Here is a 22,483-nt window from a genome sequence, read left to right on the forward strand (position 1 = left end):
AAAAAAAGCGAGCTTTCACTGCCCCTCTGATTTTTTTAAAGCAAGGTTTCCATATTGTTTGCTGCCGCCAAGTGGCCATTGTCAGTGGTGTGACATGAATTACAGCACAGTCACTAAGGGCACCAAGTAAAAGCAAAACAAAACAAAATACTTTTTGTTTTGTCTTCTTCAATTAGCATCTGTTGATGTGAAATCAGAGCTGAACTCTCCCTCTGTTATGGAAAAGGAACGTGGCCTTATCTGGGCCTAGGAAGTTTTGCAAAAAAAGAGTGCTGTGTACCTGCTCCCCACCACAAGAACCTATTATCAGAGAAACTGGGATGTTTATTTCCTCATACAATTATTCTCATAACGATTATGAAGAATTTAATCAGCGGTAACTTTCTGACCCTTTTACCTGTTGGGGAATGGAGAAAGGCGCTGACAGACTACTCCCTGCCGGCTGCATTCCGAAAGGCTCCAGCCTGATTAGCGCGTCTATCAACTTCAAAAACTACCAGTTATGGCTCAGCTCTTACACGTGTTTTATTTCAAGTCATCCAGCGACATTCCTGCCAGAAAAGACAAGCAGCGTCACTTCTCCTGAAGGAACTAGACCAGAGACGCATTACCAATCTACTTTACTTTTGGAATTGGCATATTTTGGCCTCAGCCACGTACCAACATCTCTCTGGTGTCGGTACAACAATCATTTGATGGTGAGGAGCGCCGCCGAGCCCACAGCCATTTTGTGGGGCTCGTCCCAAGCCCCATTTCCCTCATCCCCCCTACGCCTGAGCACGCTGCGTTCGCTGACAAGCCTCGTCCAGCGCCCCCCATCTCCAAAACACTACTCCCGTATAAAACTTAAGGACTAAACCCAACACTAAAGAGCCGGACAAGCACCTCGCAGTTGCGGGTACTTGAAGCCGAGACGGCCGCTTGCGCCCTCAGGGCGGGCCCCATGGCGGAGCGGGAGCGCTGAGGCGGCGCCTTCCCGCCCAGCGCCGCCCCCTGACGGAGCGGGGAGGCCGGGCCGCGGCCATGGCTGAGGAAGGAGCCGCCAAACTGCGCCTCAAGCCCAGGAAGGCGCCGGCAGCCTGCAGCCGGGAGCCCAGCCCTGGCTTGGAGCCCCCCCGGCGGCGCCAGTGAGTCCGGGCGGGACGGGGAAAGGGCTCCTCAGGAGCGGGGACAGCGCGGGGGGGCGCGGAGCAGCGGGGCCGCCTCAGCCTCCCGTCCCCGGCCGAGGGTCGAGCACGGCCGCGCCCTCAGAGCACGCCGCAGTCGTGCCGCCAGCACGTTGCTGGTAGCGTGAAAAGTTACTTCATAAAACGCCGGCCGAAGTGTCTTAAAGAAAATTAAGTCGACTGCACTTCGTTAAAGTGCACCGGGCCCATCGCCTTCTGCACGTGCCTTGGCACCAAGTAGCACCCCCAAGTGTGGAGCCTGTGAGGAATGCTCGCATATAAAAATGTATTTATTTTTTCTTCCGAATAAGACTCACAGGGACCAGAAATAATTTATTTATTTATTCATTTATTTTCCAGCCCTGTGGTAATGGAGGGTTGAGAAAGGACTGAAGAGGTAGGGTTCAGGTCTTGTTCCAGCCTGTTAGGATGAGCAAGTGTGCAGTCAGCTTCGCGCCGTCCAAAAACAAGCTTCAAAAGGCTGCTCTCTCCTCTCTTTGATGGCTTGTCATAATTGTCTGTGGTTTCTTCATCATGCAGCATCATTCCTGGACTGTGACCCACGAAAATGCAGCGGTTGAAGTGGGAACACTGGAACTAGAATTCCCACATTGACAACCCATCCCTCTCTTCAGATTGGCTTTTATACAGCTTTACTAACATAAAAACCTTTTTATGCTTGCTTTATAGTTAATCCTTTCTAATACCTTCCTAGGAAGGATTAGATCAAGTTGTTTAGAAAGCTAATCAGTAATTTCAGAGTGCCACGTGGGAATGGCCCAGCACACACAGGGACCAACGCAGCTTCCCTCCTCACTGCAAACGCTCCATGAATTCTGTGCTCAGCAGGTGTCGCGCTCAGTCTTTGAGAAGAAAACACCTTGCCTACGCTTAACTATTTCACTTGGAAGTAAAGACTAATAAATGCCTGTATCTCATTTGTTATAAGTAGAAAGTAAGGCTTTTAGATGTTCTTTTTAAAAATTGGGTGATTCTGAAAGCTGTAATGCTTACGTAAGTCATGGTAGACTATAAAATGAGTTGATGGGCTAAATAATTTGTGTTCTAGAAAAATCTTGCTGTGGGCTAGACAGAGGTTCCCTTGGTAAACAAATTGTATAATAAACAGCTATTTTTTTTCCTCTACAGGGAGCCTTGGCTCTCTTTTAAACTGTGAAAAGTCTGCATTTGTGTACTTATTCTTACTGACGAATACTTTTTATGTTCTTGGTGGTTTGACATGCTAAAGTTGCCAAATATAATACTCATTTTAGCACTACTTGATCAAGAGAAAATAGGTAAGAATGGAAATGTGTTGTGCAAATGAAAGAGTTACACCAATTTGCAGTCATAAAATCCCTAACATTGTGCTTAGCCATTAACAAAAGGGATCACCACACTTAGCCATTGAGTTGGGCTGGAAACAGCTTAGTACACCATCAGCTACTGGAAATGTAATTTTAAAAGTTCTGCCTTGATAAAGCAATATTTAAGAATAGCTATATCTTAAGAAACCTCAGAGGTAACGGAGGGGTAAATCAAAATAATTAAAAGGCAAACTAATAGCAATGAGAAGTATTTCCTTCTCTCTTTCCTACTCCCAAACTATTGGATTCTCTCTTCACAGGGCTTTGGCTGACAGAAGTTCCTGGTTTGAAAAAGATGATTTAAATGAGTGTGAAAAAACATGGATTTTGCTACTGAAGAACATAAGTCAAGATTTACAATGCACAAGTTGGCAAGCAGTGTCCAGTTTTCCAGAGTTCTTTGGAAAGGTAGAGGTAGCATGCTGTATCCTTGTTGTCCTCGCTTTGTGTAGTGCTTAAAATGCTGGACAGTGAATGCTGTTAAGAGGGGGAAACAACAATCTGAAATTGCTTTTAAAGAGATGTTGGTTGACAGCTCTTTGGCCTCTACATATTGTAATGTGACTGAGCCTTATGTGGCATGCAGCATAAGGACAATTTACTGGGCTTTTTTTTTTTTTTCCTCCAGTATGGCAGTGTTTAGCACTTCAGAGTATTTTCCTGGAGAGGCTACCTGCAGAAGTATAAGCATTAGCACCTGCCTAAAGGAATGAAACTGGAAAAAGCAAACTGTAACAGAGAGGTTAGTCATACAGTGACGACCTTTACAGTGCTCTGATATCGTTAGGCAGTATTATAACACAAAATACAGCCCTTCTAAAGTAGATTTTTTTTTCTCTGAATAACAGCAGGTGTATGTGTGTTTTTCTGTTGTCTTTTTTTCATCCTTAGCCTCTGAAGGACATAGTAAGAGTATGCTACTTGTGTTTAATCAGTGGGAATAGTTTAGAAATGTTAAGGAAAGACACACATTGCATATGTTTCAGACAGTTGTTTTGCAAGTGCTGGAGATGCATGTAAATAAGATGCTCATTGCTTCAATGTAGTTTAGCCTTGGTTTTAATCTATGTATTTAACTGAGTTTGTTCTAAAGACATTCTACTTTTACGTCACAGAGCTCTGAGAACGAGAGTCTACAAAAACAAGAAGTCTTTAAAATTGGAATGAAAGACTTTGAATGGATATCTTTTCCATCTTTTTGCAAGGAAGAATTTTTAAAAACAGAGGATCTTAGCTCCCCTCAGCTAACAGAAGGCCAAATTGACTGTTTACCTGAGGAACAGGGCCAAGCAGATGAACTGAAAAGTCTACCTTCTACAGCTGAGAAAACAGGCTGTGTAACTGCTACAGATCAGGCCAAAAATATGGTTGGGGAGGACACACAAGGTACTTCAGAAATGGCTGTAAATCTTAAATCATGTAAAGTCACTCAGCATAAACCTTCTACGTGCCACTTGACATTGTCGCAAAGCGCTGCAAAAACTCTGAACTTTCAGCAGCACTGCAGAGGGACTGTACACAACAGCAAGGAAAACAGAAAACAGGATAAGAAAGAGCATCAAGCACAAATGCATCAAAGCAGTATTTCGTTTAGTAAGGCCAAGGCTGTGGCTGCAGAAAAGAAGCCACCTCTTGTGAGCACGCCTGGAACTGAAAGCTGCAAGGAGAAGACTGCAAACCAGAGCGAAGGCTCTTTGACTCTCAACAGCTGTCCAATGTGTCAGATTCAGTTTAGCGCAACGTAAGTCTGCTATTATTTTTGACTAACTTGAGAGTATATGAAAAACAATGCTTTTGGTTGCATTCTCTCTACATAAAGTAATGAAAACAAAGTAGGTGAAACACTGAAATGTTTTTGAATGGCAGAATTGCCTACTTCTAATTCAGTTTAGAAGTTCATGATTACTAAATTGTATTGCTTCAAAAAGAAAGCTAAATGTGAGCTATACATTGCTAGTATATGTAAAATTAGGTATTTAAACTACTTAATATGGAAGCTTTTTCTATGAAATTTGTATCCTAATCCATAAATTGTTCCAAAGCAGCATTCTTGTTACTTAAAAGTTGACTTCAGAGCTAGATGGATTCACCTCCTACAGGTAACAATCTTTACAAGATCTAAGCTTCACTGTTACAGCTGTACTGGTACCTGTTCTGTAAATACCTGGGTGCTTTTGGATGAGCAACTGGGCTCTGAATTTTAGATTTAGCTTTCTAGGTCTGGGCGAGTTAGAAGAAATCTGATTTTCCTTACGGAAGCCCCTATTATTACAATGACATGAGACTTCAGTCCTCCACTGCAGTCAGCCAACCTCTGTTTAAAAAAATCCTTCGAGACATTGAACGTATTCTGCAATATGAATTACGTTGTCTCTTGAAATGATACCCCTTAGTAGTGTTTAGGCTGTCACAATTGCTGAAAACATAAGGTTTTGAAAAGGACCTCTAATACTGCAAGATACAAGGCTGCAACTGCTTTCCTTCTCTTGGAGGCTGAACAAGGAGACAAAAGGATGGCTTCATTAATATCTACTAAGTTGTGGTCGTTATGTTAAGAGATCTAGACAGAAAAGCTAAACACAGTTCCTGTCTTCATACTCCGTTCTGTGCTTCTGGCTACGCTGTACTGATCAGGATTACATTTTATGCAATCCGCTTTACAAAAGGTTGTTGGCAGTGGGGCGGGTCGCTTAGTCCTAAAAATAGCCCTCCAGAGGAAACAAGGCAGACACTTTTGAGAAAGCATCCTTCCTCTTACAGGAACCTCTGTTCTGATGGCCGCGGGTTAGAGAATGAGGGAAGGGTTTTCTCTCCTGTATCAGTTGCCTAATGTTTTGTCTTAGATTATGAACGTCTACACTGAAAACTGATACTGAGATCACCAAGAGCAGGAAATTGCATCTGCATGCAACTAGCCTTAAAATCAGTATGCATATATTAGGCTCAGCGTACAGCACGCCAAACATAGAATTACTTGTCCCGAGCATAGAGAGTGTGAGCATTGTCTTCTAGTAAATTACATCAGCAAGCTATCTAGCAGCAGGGAATAGCAACTAGAAGAGGCTGGGGCAGGCTGTAACGCTTCTGAGCTTAGGAATGACTTATGCACCAAGCTAGTACAACAATGCTGTGACTACACAGGACATGAGAGTGGAGGTGAGAAGTAGCATAAATAAAAGGATTTGACTTTGTCTCTCACTGAAGAAATTCTCTGTATCTGCAGGATGTCGCAATTGGATATTGACAGTCATCTCGCTAGATGCCTGTCTGAAAGTGCCGATGATGTCGTGTGGTAAAGCCAGAAGGATGAAGAGCAAACGCACAACCTGAAGATGAACCTTTCTTGAAAGCAAAGGAAAAGTTTGTCAAGGAAACAGGTCCTTGTCTCAAACTTCTTGAAGGATCATAAATCGGTAACTGAAAGGAATGCCAAGTGCCACCTGCCTGTTGTTTGGGGACTTTTTGTTTTAAATCCTCTCCAGCATATGTAAAATAGTTCTGAAAATGGTGCTATACGGTATCCCAGTGACCCCCAGGGAAATTGGCCTCTGTACAGCTGGAAGCTGTGTACTATAGAAAGAACACACTATTGTAAATCCCTAAAGAACCTGTTCTGCCTGATGCACCAGAGTTGTTCTGAATCTCAAAGTCTAGAAGCAGCCGAACAAAACGTAACTATTTCATCTAATCCAGATGTTTAGTGATCTTAATTTTCCTAAAGAGTTACCTGTAAAAAGGGTTGAAAAGCCATTCAAGGTTTACATTTTCCATGATCTTTGTGTCTTAGTAAGAACTTAAATGATCATACAGTTCATTGTTAGTGTTAAATGAAAACACAGGCCAGGTATAGGGTGTGAGTTTTTTCCTTTCTGAAGGAACACCACTAAATTTGTAATGTGACTTCATGGGAGTCAGTATCCATGTGATTAACATGATTAGTGCAGAGTAATCAGGCTCTAGAAAGAGCATTTCTCCTGCCAGTTTTGTAACAGTGAAATGCAAAGTTAGATTTTAATGTTCTCAGACAAGATTGCTGTTCTGTCAGGTCTGCCTCCACCTTGGACCATCATTGTTTCAGAATAAAGAACAAGCCAAAAGTTTAAGTCAAGAAAGCATCGCAGAAGAATCATCTACTGCTTTGGTAACTTCCTCATTTGGTAACTTCCTCATAGTAGCAGGTAAGAATTTTGTAAGCTTGAGAAAAAGTAACCTTCTCTGTGAAGGAGAATGACATTTAGTGACAGCTCAGTAACACCAAAGGGAAGAGGAAGAAATAAACTAGAGTGGTTTGTTCAGTTCCCACCAATTAAGTTAACTGGTTACTGAACAGGTTAATTCATGAATTATTCGGGCAGCCTTACACACTCAGTTTCTTTTGACAAAGGGCTGTATGCAAGAATAGTACAATTGGACCTGTTTCAGAGATTTTGTTTACAACTTCTTTCACATAAAGCAAAGAAGAATGCAGCAAACTTCAGTATTGAGTGGGTTTTGTGCCTCAACAACTGCATGCCCTGGACTTGAAAAGCCTACGGTTCAGATGTAATCCAAATACGTAGAATGATCAGGATAGAGTAGTATCAACATACAGGAAGAATCCTATAGCTTTTTGTTTTTTAATTTATAATAGGGTCTCATTAAAAAGTGCAAGTGGGACATAGCTCAGGTAGCTGATAAATAATAACAGTCTATTAACTTTTCATTAAAGTCTTTAATAGATGTGCAAGAATATAAATGATCTTAGCTGTTATGGATTAGTATACCATCTTCTGCACAAATAAAACTGGTCAGCAAAGATCCCAACTAATTAATTATACAAAACTACAAGAACATATTTACTGTTTTACAATCATTAAATTAGCTAGAATTTTCATTTACTATTTCAAATAAGACAACTATATATCATAACCAGATCCATTTGTAATATATTAGGATTTTTTTTTCAAACCACACATTTAATTACATCCTTCATTTTCTTTTATTTATAAAACAAGTACTTTATATAAAAAAATTTCCCCTTCATTATGAACAGAACATTATTCATACACTTGCACATGAGCAACCAAACTTGTATCCAGCAAACTATTTGGCAACACAGCAACATTGTAAATGCCTGTAAATTTTTAAATAAATCAAGTATTCTTTACAATGTTTGTTTAGCAAATGTGTCTGTTCTTCCTTCCCTCCCTCCCAAAATGATCTGGCCAACTAGAATCAAGGTTTAAAAAAAAACAAAAAACAACCAAGCTGCATTTTTAATAGTTCCATTTAAAGTTCTATGCTCCAGCACATCAAAGGACAGCTTAATCTGTCATATTTCCATTTATGAGCTGCCTGCAGTCACTCTTTTATAACTTTTATCAGTTGTATAATTAGGGGAGCTGAAACAAAAATTATTCAGGGTAAATAAAGCAGTTGCCATGGAGAAGGAAAAAAATAATTTAAAAGTGTCAGATCACAATTAAAAGGTAAATATTGCCGTTACTCAATTAATAAAGTATCTAAAGTTCAGGCATTTGAGGCAATTACTTCTCACTGGTTAAATTATTTAGTGCTGATTAAAACACATCTTGCCTAATATAAAAAGCTACAGTCCAATGGAGAGAAACCCACAACTTAGACCTGATGGGATTAATAAAACTAAATAACCACACATCTGCATAATTGTGGCTAATGAGGGGATACAAAATGTAGATTGTTAATCAATGGTTAATTGAAATTTTTAAACAATGTTTTGGCAGTCTCGTCCTAGCACCTCATGACTTGGATGTGAATCCGAAAGATGTCATGTTCAGCACCTAATGCAATGCTGTACCCTGAGAAAACCATATGTTAATATAAAGAAAGTGAAAGTGTTGCAATTTATCCTGCAAATTACACCAAATTAGGTGAGATGACATGGCACAGGGTTTCTCATTTTTTCCTTTCCACATTTTTCTCCTCTATCTACAACCCACCCCATATGGGTAATCAAAAACCCAGCAAAAAGAAATACTGCCTCCGTTGTTGTTACCTGCAGAGGCAGGTAAATCTTCACAAGCATCTGAAGTTTTAGATAGCAATGCGCACTTAGTAGTCCTCAAATGTAGTGACGTGAGCTTTTCCAAGCTGATAAATTACCCTTTCTGATGTAACGTGCCCTTTATCCCTACCTCCCACACCCCACCACTCCTACGGTTTCCACAAGAAGGGGTTCGATAGTTATCTCTTGCTTACCCAAGTTCTTAGGTATATACCTTTTTGTTCCATTAAAAAAATTACTACTTTGATGCAAACCGTTTTACCAAAACATCCCATTCTTTTATGTAGAATGATTAGTTATTAATACACACTGAGTAATTGTAAGCAGACAGTTTATCGTAAGTAGGAGGTGTGCTTTATCAGGAAACTGTATTTTGTATTATGGTTATTCTAGATTTACTATTTAAATTTTAAGGCTATGCTTCATTACGCTTTTGCTCTATTTCTGAATATTTGTACTGTTGATAAAAATACTTTCCAAAAATCTAATATACAACACAATATCACTGTAGGAGTAGGCACTGCTTTAAGTATTTTCAGAAATCCTTTGTGTGCAAATTTAGTTTTCTTCAATCCACACATTTTGGTAAATTTGGAGGTTCAAACGGATTTTGAAATTGATACTGGAAATTCTAATTTGGAATTAATATTGCTGAGTCACTCTGCGTTTCAGATTCTATAAAGAAGCAAAGGAACATTAGGTCGCAGCTGTGAACCGTATGTTTCATACGTAAATGGTTACTGGAATATTAACAAGCAGAACTTACCAGGTTTAAGAACGTTCCAAATATGTAACAATTCTTCAATGCAGTTTATCCATTTAGGCACTTAAATCTTGTACCCAAATTTATGTTTTGATTGCTAATAAAACACAACTCCTTTTAAATACATCTGAGACGTTTAGACAGGTACCACTTGTGAAAAAAGGCATCAAAAATAAGCTTCAACACCACCGTAATATATTTTATTCTTCAGGATGTTACACTCTAATATTCTTCAATTGGTAGCTCATTGCATCAAATGTTTGTAGAAAGTTTGCAGTTCTCAAAGGTGTTCAGAATCTCCTCGCCGAGAGATGCAATGAATGTTTCAATCCTTCATGAAATAGGCACAAAATGCAAATTCCTTCATTAATGAAGCCAGTTGTGTCAGTGCCCAGAACGTAAGAATAACTAAGTGGCGGAAGACACCCACCAAAATCATTATTCTCTTCTTTGATTTTCAGCAGCAATTTTTTTTTTTTTAATCATTGGTCTCCATCCAAAATCTTACAGTTCCCCAGCCTCGCATGCATATACTGTAGTTAAGGATAAAGTTAAAGGTCATTCATATTGTCTACCACGAAGATGTCATTCCTTCATACCGTTTCTTCTGTTGACAGCAACAATGGATTAATGTATTCAAATCCTTCAAATTCTGACTGATCTATTCTCTTTATTATATCTCTGAAAAACAAAGAAAAATACCAATTTAGTTTAGTCTTGCTGCACCAATTTCAGAATCCTGAGGTCTTAGATTTCTAATAAATGCAAAATTTGCTTGAATTCACTTCTGTATCTGAATGGGCAGCAGAAAGTTTCACTGTACTTTTGACAGAATTGCACCATGCACTAAATGCTTCACACACAAATGACATCAAAAGAGTGCTCAGTGCTCTCTTAATTTTCCCCTATATTGCACAGAGCTTTCCTTTGTTTTCCCAGCTCCAAACTTTCCAAATTAAATTTCAGGCTTCCAACCTTAAATTTAAACACTTCAGTAACCCCCCAAAACTATCTACAATTATTCTGCTGGGGTTTGGGCAAGCCAAGTCTCCCATCTAACTACCAAACCATAGCCTTTCTCATATTCCATCTGCTATCTGAAGCAGCTTTCTTCCTGTGCACAGGAATGGCTCCTCAGCCTTCAAATTCCTTAAATAAAGCATACTACTTCTTCCTGGAAAACTTTTCCATACCACATTTCAACAGTAACTTTCTATAAGATTTTTCTATCTCAGGCTCACTCCGAGACATGAGAAGCTGTGTCAATTGTTTCTATACTCAGGAGAAATTCAAACTGCCTGGGTTAGGAATCCGATTTTTGTGTCTTCATCCAGTGCCAAGCACAGGCTCAACAGGAAATCAATGCAGTGTTCTGATCACTTAGTAGATTACGAGGCAGTCTAATATATAAAAAGCGTGGGAAGTTATGCAAGATATGTAGCATTCTTCAAGAATTTCTAAGTGAATTTAGTTCCTTTCACTTGACTATGTTTCTAAAGCTAGGTACCTATTTAGGAATTACAAATCGGAAACCGATTTCATAACTTCTAAGTTCTTAATATGCAATTGTATTTAGGGAAAAAGAAAAACGTACTCATCATCTGGGGTTAGCTGCACTGGTTCGCTGGTAAACTGTGTATCAAAGTTGTCCAAACCATAATCATCTGTGATCTGAGGCTGAAATGGAGGGGTTGCTTGCTTCTTTTCCAGCTAAGAGAAAATATAATGGGGGAGGGAAAGAACATTTTAAACGTTGAGCATTTAGTAAATCTAAAAACAGACAGATACATTGGCACTAGAGTGCATGCACAGATAAGCCACTGTGGTTATTTTTAATATTGGTATAAGACACAAACAAACTAGTAAGACTTAGAGTAGTAGATTTTGACACTAACCATTATATGCTTATCTGTTTACCCTACTGCAGTATTTTAAATACAAAAAAAAACTTGAAAAATAATAAGAAATTAATAAAACTAAGACTATAGAAAAACTGTTTCCCAAATCTTTCACCATATAAATTAAGAGGAAACATTATTGCTATGTAACTTTAGCTTCACACTTAAAATCAAGAACATATTCCAGAAGCTTTCCAGTCAAGCCAAGATGCCTTCCCAGAATATCATTATTTTTTCCCTTTTGTAAGCTCCTCTAGAGCTGCCTCTTTCTTATAAAGGCAGCCTCTTAGGTTACAAGTTGCATTTAAATCAACCTATCAAATCAATATAACCAGGCCTAATGTTAGATGCAGCATTGAACATAACCAGTAAGCAATACTTATAACATCTCCTCAATGGCTTAGCCACATGGCTAAGCAGTCATTAAAAGCAAGTCACACCAACCAACAGAATAGTTTGAACAGCCCAGAGATTTATTCTGCAATTAAAATGTAACTAGGAGGGTATTTACAGATAGCATTTCCTGCTAGAAAGCAGGAACTAGAAACCAATACTTAACTTCCATACCAGCAATAGTCAATTCAAAAAATGATTCTGGCTCAAATAATGCTGTTCTAATGATTAAGAACCTTTTCTCATTTGCTGTAGCAGTAGCATGTTCAACAGTAGCTATCATTATCTAATTAAGGCAACCCTCTGCTCTCCCCCACTTATCAGAATGCTCTGATCATGGGTTTGAGTGACAGAGGAGCTGATGACAGTTTAAATGTGATTTGTTGAAATCTCTATCCACAGCACTTCCAACAAAATAAAAATGGAGGAACAACTCCACCTGGTTTAGCTTGCTTTCAACCAGCCAGTGTTCCAAGGGAACACCACCACAGATTGGGGTTCTGACTAAGGGAAGCCCACGCAATCCATCCAGCTGAGATACTGATTCACAATACCGGTCAGTAATCACATCCAGGATGTTGCATGACCAGATTCATTCTTGCCAGCTAAATCACATTTTGCCTCAAATGCAAAGTAATACCATCATATTTTCTATGCTACTTCTATTGTATTGCAGTATTTCAACTGGGAGACTTAGAGTATAAAGCATCTTGAATTACACTAAATAGCTTTTACAGGACTGCCTATGAATTATTCTAATGGATTTGTATACTTCTCATGTTTTTCTCGAAGTTATTATACAGCAGTTACATTTTTGTGAGCAGAATTTTCTTGAAATTTCATACGACGCTCTCATAAAAATATTTTCCAACAAAATAAAGACAGCTCTTCTGCTTCATAAGGGAGAAGGAAGACCACCCATAAGGGAGGTCTCTCATTTCCACTGGCAACACACCCTTGTTACAAAACAGCAAAGTTAGCTGCCCCTCTTCCACCCCCCGCAGCCCAGGAACATTCCCACTAGTTTTCATGTACTGAGCAGCCCGTGCGACAGCTGAGTCATAGCCACTGCTTGGTTCCTTCATACACACAAAAAAGCTACTCCAAAGCAGCACATTCTGGAAATTCAAGGAGGTAAGCGATATTGCCTAGCACTGAAGACAAGAACTTTAATAGAAAGCCGTGCTGTGAACTGAGTTCCACTGCACATACACAACCAGAGCAGGCAGTGCTTCAAACATTTGGGTCTAACTAAGCACTCAGAGCATTTCAAGAAGTCAGATCATTAAATGTCATATGATTTTAGTTGAATCTGTCCTGCAAACGTCTGCATGTTTTATAGAATGGTAACCAATTACTAATGCCTGTAGTTGTCAATACAGAGGTCATGCCTTATACTAAAAGAGAAAACACGTAACTCAGGGATGCACTAAGTGAAGATGCTAGCATATATTGCCTCACAAAATGAGTTTCTCACATCATCATCAATCATTTCCCGGTACAAAAAAAGATGGGGATCTCCTGGAGAGAGTCCAGCGGAGGGCCACAAAGATGATATGGGGCCTGGAGCATCTTCCCTATGAAGAAAGGCTGAGAGACCTGGGTCTGTTCAGCCTGGAGAAGAGAAGACTGAGAGGGGATCTCATCAATGTCTATAAATACCTGAGGTGTGGCAGACAGAAGGATGTAGCCAACCTCTTCTCAGTGGTTTGTGGGGATAGGACACGGGGCAATGGCCACAAGATAGAGCACAGGAAGTTCCGCACCGACATGTGGAAGAACTTCTTCACGGTAAGGGTGACGGAGCAATGGGACAGGCTGCACAGGGAGGTTGTGGAGTCTCCTTCTCTGGAGATATTCAAAGCCTGTCTGGACGCCTACCTGGGCAGCCTGCTCTGAGGAACCTGCTTTGGCAGGGGGGTGGACCCAATGATCTTTCGAGGTCCCTTCCAACCCCTACAATTCTGTGATACTTTCAATTTGTTATAATTATTCATAGATGCTAGTAAATGTCATCTGTTTTGTAAAAAGAATACAATTCTTGCAGCAACAACTAGGAGCTGTTACTGAGCATTAACAAATTATTTCTTTTGCCTCTAAATTGCCAATTTACAAGATAGTTATAAACATAACTTAAAACTACCAGACAACCATATATTTTAACAGTTTTATGACCATCTAAGATGGCAATTCTGCAAAATGTTTAATTAGCATGCTGCATTTGTACAAAGCTCCTTTAATTTAAAGGGGGTTTTATGTCCATCAGTCCCAGAACATGCATCTAGAAATTGACTGAGGTCATTTCCTTGCCTGGGGAAGAAAGCGATAGAAAAGATTCTGAGATAAGAACGCAAAAGAAATGGTGAGAATCCTGTTTTTCAGTGTTGATGCATGTATCTTAACATTCTTTCTGAATAATGCTTGTAACAAGTCTGTCAGCATTACTGTTTTCAGAGTAGAGCTTTATAGTTAGATTCTTTGTGCTTTCAGAGTTGTTAGAAGTGGTCCTACAAAACACTGCAGGTTTCCCATGTACAGCACAGTTAACGTTGGGTTTCCAATTTAATGTTACTGAATGGAATTCTAAGAACAAAGGAAAACAACGGGTAAGTAAATCCAGGCTTCTGGTACTAACAGTTCTGTTTGCTGCTATCAAAAGGCTACCAGACTTGATCATTATTCTGATCTGCTAGGGCCTACGTGGGATATACAGTTTGGGTTAGCCTTATGGCCACTGGAGGTCACCGTTCCTCTAGAGAAATATCAGAAAATCAACATTCATAACTCCTTTTGGAAGAGACCTAATGACACTAATGGAAAATCAAAAAACCACAATTTGTTCTCATGCGACGCATCCTCAGTGACAACAGTATTAAATGACAAAGTAACAAGGCTGTCTTAATATATGGGCTTGTGTGGAGATCGAAATTTAAGTTTGGTTTTCATGTATGTTTCACTAAACATACATTTAAAATTAAAGTACATCAGGCTATTAAGCCAACTAGGACGTGCCTTCTGCTGGGAAAGCAGCAGGTAGTCTCCCCTCCTGTTTCACCATTTTTTGAAATACTAAATGCTAGGCAATACTTAGTAACAGTTGCAACTCTTAATTTTTTGCAACAGCTCTTGGTGTCTGCTCATGCAAAAGCGATGCCCGACTTTCTGATGGTATTAGTTACGGCGAATTTGCCAGAAAAATGAGATGGATTCTAAAGAAAGGGTAGGTCTGCAGCTTGCACTGTCTGCGTGTGCCTGCACTGATTAAAGCTGAACTGCAGCTACACGCTGAACATTCCTTTTTCTTCTGAGATTTAAAGAATTCAACACTCTTGAGTGTTCCATTCACTGTCTGGACTACAGCCAGTAATTTCCAGCCTTTTTCTACACTTGAGCCAAATATTATAAAGTAAAGCAAAAACCTCCTTAGGTAAACGAGGAATTTCAACACAGGCTTGGGTTAAAACTTCCTATTTGGACATGTGTCACCCAGTTACACTATTTGCTTCGGTATATCAGAAGTACTGGCTTTACGCTGAGAGAAATGTAGTATTTTCATGGTGACATTTTCATCTTCTTTGCCCCCAGTAAGACAACACCACAACCCCACAAGTGACATCCAATAGTCCGTTCAGAGTACAGGAAATTCAGTAATGGATTTACAAGTCACGATGGTTGTTTGCTATCAGTGAGAATTAATAAGTTATGCAGCTAGATCAGTTGCTAGTCTCTGCGATGAGAAAGGAAATGTAGATACTATTTCCAAACAAGAAATACTTAAGTAAAATACAAGTCAGGCAATGAACACCAATATAGTTAGTGCTCTGCATTTAAAAATAGAGGCCCATAAATAATTCAGCCATTTAAGCCTTGTTCTCTAGCTTAGTACAGTGTACTCAAGACTGAAAAACTCCCACACAGATATTTAATGCTGCAGTACAAGGAGTTAGCACAATATATTTACTTTTCTTCCCGAGGAACAGTATTTGTGTGCAATTAGTAGGTTAATCTAACCAGCCTAATATTCCTGATACCTCATAAATGAAAGTGAGAATCGTAATTAGGACCTTAAGACTTGCATCTTTTGCAACGCTGCAGAACATTAGACTAGAAATCTAAGACTAAGAAGCAAAACTTGTGATTTAAAAATGGAAGTGTACAAGTATAGGAATGCTATGGACTACATTGAGCAGGAAGGAAAACGTATGCCTGATGAAATGCAACACATTTGCAAAGACCAAATAATGAATTTACCTGAAAGTCTTACTATCAGAGCAGAGAATACATTTGTCCTGTATTCAAATTTGTAGTAGCACAGATTTGAAACACTAATTCTAAAATTTACATTCAGTTAAAAAGAACAGAAATCCAACAAAGGTATAGTTACCATAATTTAGGAAGAACAGATAAGCATGATGTAAGTGATGAGTAGATACCACTGACCAAAACGGGTCCTTGTATTACCAGCATGTTAGGAAGCATGGTTTTAGGCCAGGACATCTCATCACTCTTGGCACCAAGTAAACAGCAAAAATGGGATCTATCAAAAATTCTCGCTCTTGTGTTTAAGACAACACTATGGTGAGTACAAATGAGGATAGAAAAAAATGTGAAACTATACTGGGCCATGAATCTCAATACGTTAGCATCCCATCAGGTATCAGGTCTTAGAAAGCATCATGAAACTGGTGTAAGACAGACAAAATCTGTTCCCTCTGAACAAGAATAGCAACATGAAAGAAAGAGCAAACTGATTTTCTAAAAATTGCTGTAGGGCACTAATACCGTCATTATGAGTCAGCCGTAGGTACGTGTTAACATTTCAACAGCAAGGCACTCAACTAGATGTTAAGCATTAGATTGTTTATTTGTTACACTTAGTAACCATGGCTTAGTAGTACTTTTTCCATTATGTAATGGATAAACACCACAAAAAAGGCACTAGGATAAGAACAGACTTTACGTGCTGAAACAATCAGAAAGGTTGTTTTGGTGTTTCTCTGACTGCCATCAAGCCATCCTAAACACAGAGTGAGTAATCTGAAGTGTTCTTAGCTGTATCACATACACCTACATGACCAACACCTAACACTGCATTTACGGTGTATGGATTCACTTCACTATTCCTTTTCTTCCATATAACTCAAGCTCCACTCAATTTTTTAAATCAATTTTAAACTAATTTCCTTCTGCTTCACCTTGAAAAGGTATGAATAACTTTTTAAGTCTTCTCTACTCACCACCTGCTTTTCAAAAGAAAATTCTAATTTAAAATGTTTTCCAAATATTTAGTTTTATCCTCAATACATTTCCCAACATTAGAAATTCGGCTTAAGTTTCTTCTGACATTTTAGATTAACCTGAGCAGCATTGTCCTAATAATCTCGCAAAACAGTACAGACAGCCCCCCATTTTTCTCTTTTCTTTCTTTTTAAAATATGTATTTAATACCAAGGCTTTCAGCCAAAAAAAGTAGGTTAAAATCACAATTCAAGTTAAATTAGCATAAGTGTTGACCAAGTAGCAGTTTCAATTTAGAGGTCCTTACACAAATAAACAAAATACAAATCCAAGTCTTCTATATTTCAAAAAATAAAAAATAAACTCTACAAAACAGAAATCCAGCAGCACATGTTTATGCCTTACCACAAGCTATAGCACATTGCATTATGCACCACTAGAAATAAAAATCAAGAGAAGTCTGATAGAATTAAAGACACCCTGATAAACATGGCAGAAATAGCTTTGTAAACAGCAGGTATTTTAAAATACTGGCTCCTAATTTAGTGAACGTCTTCTCTGAAGAGTGGTAAGGATAAACGTCTGAACAACAGGCCTCAAAGTAAAAGTGTAATCCTGCAGTTCTCTCCTCTGAACCTCTTTCATGTTATTATAGGCACTGTTGCTTGCCTGTTTCTACATTTCCTGCAGACTCCCAAGGATATGCAAACACCATACGCATGTATTTTCATTCTTCAGCTAGGTATTAAAAATGTAATGCTGGTAAGGAAGTGTTCCTGGCTTGTTTTGCTTCGTTACTTTTATTGACTTTTCAGCAATGTCATTTCCCTGATGATTTTCTATGAAAACAGAAGTAGGCACAATTACAAAGAAACAGAAGTTTTTTAAAAGCTAGTTTTAAAACCTTTTTATGCCTCTAACAGCACTGAAACACGCATTGTCTACTCCACCATCAGCTAAAGACTTCCCTAACAACTGTACTAAAGACAACCTGAAATTATCCAATAATCATTTCAAATAGCCACAATGCTTTCAAACCACATTTTTTAAAAAATATATTTTTAAATGTACTACTTGTATGCTACAAATGCTTCCTTTATGTGAAGCACCTCCTCTCCCATGGCTGCATACAAACTGGTTTCATGGCTCAGTTCAATACTATCCTTCCCTCCCTTCAGGGCAATGGTTCCATCAATACTTCAATGTTTCCTGAAATTCATCGTGTATTTTAAAAATGATACGCACAAGTTGTAACCATTCTTAAAGTTTGGAAAGAAGATCAATCTCTAGTTGGGAAAAAAGCCTGTTTGCATTACCTTATGTCACCTGAAGAAAGGAAAACAGCTTTTACATTTACCGAACTGAAATACTTCTTGATTACTGCTTCTAATGGGGTTGCTACATGTACAAGAAACTACAGAAAATGTTCCTTTTGAATATGTATAAACAGAAGTAATTATTTTTACCAGATCCCAGTCTATGCTGCGGAAAAACGTATGAGACTTGATATCAGAAAATCCTGTTTGTGGCTGACAACCAAGCCTTTCTTTAGGATCCTGCAAAAAAAAACAAACTGATGTTAGATACTGAGTCAGTTACAGCCCTCGTTTGTCAAAAGCTCATCGACACGACTCAAGCATGTCCTGATAGTAAACAAAATGATGCAAAAAGCTGCACGTATTATGGCTACCAAGTCATTTCATTCTTTTTTCTTATTCTTTGATGAAGTTTGTATGAAAGTTCATTTTAAACACTGTATTTTACAACTCAAAATGACTAAAGAATTCATAATTAATATCCTTCTCTCCTTTAAAATTATGCTTCTATGGATTTCAATCAACTTAATTAAATGAGTAATAAGCATTTCAGAGAAGAGTTTATAAACATCTAGAACAGTTTTTAGCTAGGCGTGGGCTTTCAAAACAAGTCTGTAATGTGGAATTTTTCAGTAATTTAGCAACGAAGAAGTGGTGTGTTGTTTTTTTTAAACATACAGGATGCCAAGGTTTTATAGATTTTCTTAATAGTAAGCAGATTAACGTCTTAACCGTATTCCTTTCAACAGGAAGCTCTGACTTCCAGATATTAGATGCTAAAAATAAGAGAATGTTATTTACCTTGTTTAAAAATCCTTTTAACACATGGGAGGCCTTGACAGAAAGAAACCTTGGAATCCGGATTGGCTTCTCAAGAATAACTGTTACAGGTTTAAAAACAGCAATATTGGTTTTTTTGTTTTATGATATTGACCATGATTTTAACACAAGCATTATACTGTTTAAAACATTACAATATGGAAAATGGGGAGATACTGTAATTATTTAAAATAAAGCAAACAAAAGGAGCTACAGTAATACAAGGACTACTGCACCAAAACTTCAAGATTTCCTAAAAGAAATGTTGCTTCATTACTTTTTTCTGTTCTTTGTAGTACAAACAGGGAATAGAACATCTTTGGATTCATTAGCATACGACAAAGCATGGTTTTAAACAATACTTCAGTTGATATTAAGCTCATCAAGAAGACTGTGAGGTGTTATGTAATTGCAGCAGTAACTAGCTTAAAGAATAGTTCTGCATTTTAGGGAATAGGCAACTTTACAGTTGTCAAGCTTAAAAAGTTTCTGTTGTAGTAAACACTGCAAGCATTAGTACTTTTGTTTAGAAAGCTTCATATCACTACTCCTGAAGGGTGCAACTGATTAACAAACAGTTACACTAATTCCCTAAGTAGTAAAAGAAAAGTTAGATGGATCAAAACTACAGATCGATAAGGTTCTTTCTCAAGAGATCCTGCTATCCTCTCACATAGCATTGAATTTTAAAATTCATTCTTGGCCTGTAGAGTGCCTTTGACCAAAGATGCCATTCCATGCAACTTCTGTTGGTTATTTCTACACTGTGGGCATGCTTTGCAGCAGGCTTCCTAATTCCAGGCCATTTTATCTCAGTTCAACAAAATTAATTCCTGGAATGAAAAACTGAAAATACTGGGGCCCTTTATATATAGTAGGTCTGCAGGGAGCCATGAGACAATAAGAGAAAAGGAAATCAAGACAGTTCTAAGTGTTTTACTGCAACTGCTAACTTCCATTGTTCCTCCCCCAAGAGAATTCATGTGGAAGGAAAAAAGACTGTACCTTGGAAGAGGTAATCTTCAGTGTTCATGTCTGGATTGTCAGTAATGATATCAAATGGAGACCTTCCTGCCATCATTTCAAACATCAACACGCCAAGAGCCCACCAATCCACACTGAACCCTGTAAATATTTAAAGAGAAGATTTTCAGCCAGGACTCCTTGAATTCCATTGTTCTCTCACAATATGAAGATTAATGGCCTGTTTCTGCAGAATACTGAAATTCTCTAGTGTCACTGAAGCCACAGACATAATGAACAGCATCACTGGATAAGACTTGACAGTTTTCAGAATTCGGACAGCAGAGGCAACCTGTACAGGATTTTGTAGGTGTCTGCCAGAGAGCAGTCAGCCACTGTCTTTAAGCTGGAAATTTGTGTTTTATTAAGAGACATTAAACATTCCCGAATCCTATAACAGTACATAGCTCAACCTCCTGATTAGGTCAGTTCACAATTAACACTGGTTAAAAGACTAGTTTTGATTTCTGCATAAGCAATGAATTTTGGCACAGCATTCTATAACTTCGCCTGAGGGACACCAGCAGCTGGGATGTAAACTACATCAAGGAGTGAGCTTGGTTTTGATAAAACCTACAACCAGAACTTCGATTTCTGCTTGATTATAACTCCAATGTCAAATTATTCAAGTCCTAGCTTACCATATTCTTCTCCCCTTAGGATCTCTGGTGCAATATAATTTGGTGTTCCACAGAAAGTGCTTGTAGTGTCACCAGGGCCCAATCCTTCCTATATACACAAAACAGTTAAAAAAATAAATTAAAAGTTGACCTCTATTTGTCACATAGGAAACAAAATAGAATAAATTTAACTGAGCCAACAAGGTCAACTTCGTTTGTCCTCAAAAAATGACCCACATAAAAAATAAGGGAAAAAATACAAATATTGTCCTATTCTATCATTTTTCACAGTAAAGTTGCTACTCCACAACTAAATTCAGGCCTCAGTAACACTGGTGATAAGCAAAAGGTCATTTCTGCCAGTTTCTGTTAATAATACTGCTGAGTGCTGTATTGGACTTAGAAGCTTGAACATAGATATACTGAGTAACAAAGAGACAAGAGAAAGGTAAGGAAAGGTAAGAAAAATCCTACCTTGCACATGCCATAATCTGTTAATTTGATATGACCTTCTGCATCCAGAAGAACATTGTCTAGTTTTAAGTCTCTGTAGATTATGCCTCTTTCATGTAGAAAGTTTAGAGCAATACAAATTTCAGCAGCATAAAACCTAAAGTTGAAAAGGAGAAAATCACATTAACAGAGATTGTACAACAGCAGGTTCAAAGAAAAAGATCTGTTCTTAAAACAAGAGCTTATCAGACAGCTTTCCTCTAAGAACAGGATACTGAAAAGAAGCTGCATTTATTTACAAGGACACTGAACTCGTATTGTAAAACTATTCCTTAAAATAAGGCAAATTATTTTGATTCTACTAATGAAGAAAATATTCTTTATCTCAGATATTTTCAGAAAAATCTCAAACTAATGACATGAGAGAAATACATAAGAACTGTATTTTCAGCTTATTAAGCCTTTATGCAGTGCATGATAGCAAGCTAGGTTTTTCTTCCTTCTAACACCAAATATATTAATTCAATGTAAGATCAAAAGAATTAAAATAGCTAAGTTATCTATCAAACTATCAAAGAAGTGTTAACTAGATATGAAGTAGTAAACAAAAATAAATAGGAATAACTTGCTAATTGTGAAATGCTTTCTTGCTTTAAAAAGTATGTATCCTTTTTTAAAAAGTTAACGTTTGTCCCCATGGCACAACATTCTAATCTTTAAAAACAACCTGTCATTCTTCTTTTGCTATTCATCTTTTATAGAATACAGTTTTGAAAGCATTTCACACATAACATTAAACAACACAGGAAAACCATTACAGCTGTATTAATAAAATACCTTGCATGTTCTTCAGGAAGTTTTCTTTGCCGTTGCATATGAAACATAAGATCTCCCCCATTTACATACTCTATGACAAGAAATAATCTGAAAGTATATAATACAATTAATGGCTTCCAGTGAAATTCTCAAGAGGAAAAACATTATTTGTACTCTTCCAATTTAAGCCATTTTCAACTTCCACTCTTGAATTAGTCATTCATATTTCTCAGAAACTATTTAAGAAGGGAAAAAATATTTATTTAATCCACGTTATGTAGGATCACGTCCTTTATTTAAATGCAAATAAAAAATGGTGAATTCAGACTAAACGGAAAGGGGCAGCTGCATTCAACAGTTTGGTGTTAACAGACATACAAAAATTGTTCTCCTACTACAACTTGTTTTTTTCAGACCAACTAACACAATCTGATGTCGATGAATTTATGCACTTGAAGAGTTTCCTGCTTCTGTTTCTTTAGTATAAGATTTGTAACTCTACAGCTATAACCAAACCAAATTCAAGAACTGATGCTGCCGCCTTCTGTAGATTCAGGTATAACTCACACAGCAGCTGTTTTACCCAGCT

At 38.1% G+C, this 22,483-nt stretch overlaps 3 protein-coding genes across 8 annotated transcripts in view; 1 reads left to right on the top strand and 2 right to left on the bottom strand.

Annotated features, from left to right (window-relative positions):
* The window catches only part of SKI (SKI proto-oncogene), a 134,800-nt gene extending 134,251 nt beyond the window's left edge, over window positions 1–549 (bottom strand). Inside the window, exon 1 of the mRNA XM_035344892.1 lies at window positions 398–549. The gene's annotated coding sequence lies outside the window, so the exon portion shown is untranslated. The remainder of the gene's footprint in view (window positions 1–397) is intronic.
* Window positions 550–891: 342 nt separating this feature from the next.
* FAAP20 (FA core complex associated protein 20) lies at window positions 892–5,972 on the top strand. The gene is made up of 4 exons (XM_035344907.1): window positions 892–1,127; window positions 2,794–2,947; window positions 3,649–4,274; window positions 5,757–5,972. The coding sequence occupies exons 1-4, from the start codon at window positions 1,024–1,026 to the stop codon at window positions 5,827–5,829; spliced, it is 957 nt and encodes a 318-aa protein (XP_035200798.1). The 5' UTR covers window positions 892–1,023; the 3' UTR covers window positions 5,830–5,972.
* A 1,252-nt stretch (window positions 5,973–7,224) lies between these two features.
* The window catches only part of PRKCZ (protein kinase C zeta), a 48,470-nt gene continuing 33,211 nt past the window's right edge, over window positions 7,225–22,483 (bottom strand). For all 6 annotated transcript variants that reach the window (XM_035344893.1, XM_035344895.1, XM_035344896.1 and 3 more), the window contains 8 exons: window positions 21,916–22,002; window positions 21,100–21,235; window positions 20,647–20,734; window positions 19,988–20,107; window positions 18,965–19,044; window positions 18,314–18,403; window positions 10,913–11,028; window positions 7,225–9,999 (listed from right to left, as the gene is read on the bottom strand). In XM_035344893.1, the coding sequence (XP_035200784.1) occupies window positions 9,912–9,999; window positions 10,913–11,028; window positions 18,314–18,403; window positions 18,965–19,044; window positions 19,988–20,107; window positions 20,647–20,734; window positions 21,100–21,235; window positions 21,916–22,002 (805 nt within the window). In that variant the 3' untranslated portion in view covers window positions 7,225–9,911. The remainder of the gene's footprint in view (window positions 10,000–10,912; window positions 11,029–18,313; window positions 18,404–18,964; window positions 19,045–19,987; window positions 20,108–20,646; window positions 20,735–21,099; window positions 21,236–21,915; window positions 22,003–22,483) is intronic.

The sequence above is a fragment of the Oxyura jamaicensis genome, chromosome 21, assembly GCF_011077185.1.
Source record: "Oxyura jamaicensis isolate SHBP4307 breed ruddy duck chromosome 21, BPBGC_Ojam_1.0, whole genome shotgun sequence".
Taxonomy (NCBI): Eukaryota; Metazoa; Chordata; class Aves; order Anseriformes; family Anatidae; genus Oxyura; species Oxyura jamaicensis.

What these genes read in the sequence shown, in the direction of transcription:
- FAAP20 (XM_035344907.1), top strand. Translation starts at nt 1,024, where the DNA reads ATGGCTGAGGAAGGAGCCGCCAAACTGCGCCTCAAGCCCAGGAAGGCG. An exon ending in GAGCCCCCCCGGCGGCGCCA is followed by an intron (nt 1,128 to 2,793) that starts GTGAGTCCGGGC and finishes CTCTCTTCACAG; the next exon opens with GGCTTTGGCTGACAGAAGTT. An exon ending in AGTTCTTTGGAAAGGTAGAG is followed by an intron (nt 2,948 to 3,648) that starts GTAGCATGCTGT and finishes TTTACGTCACAG; the next exon opens with AGCTCTGAGAACGAGAGTCT.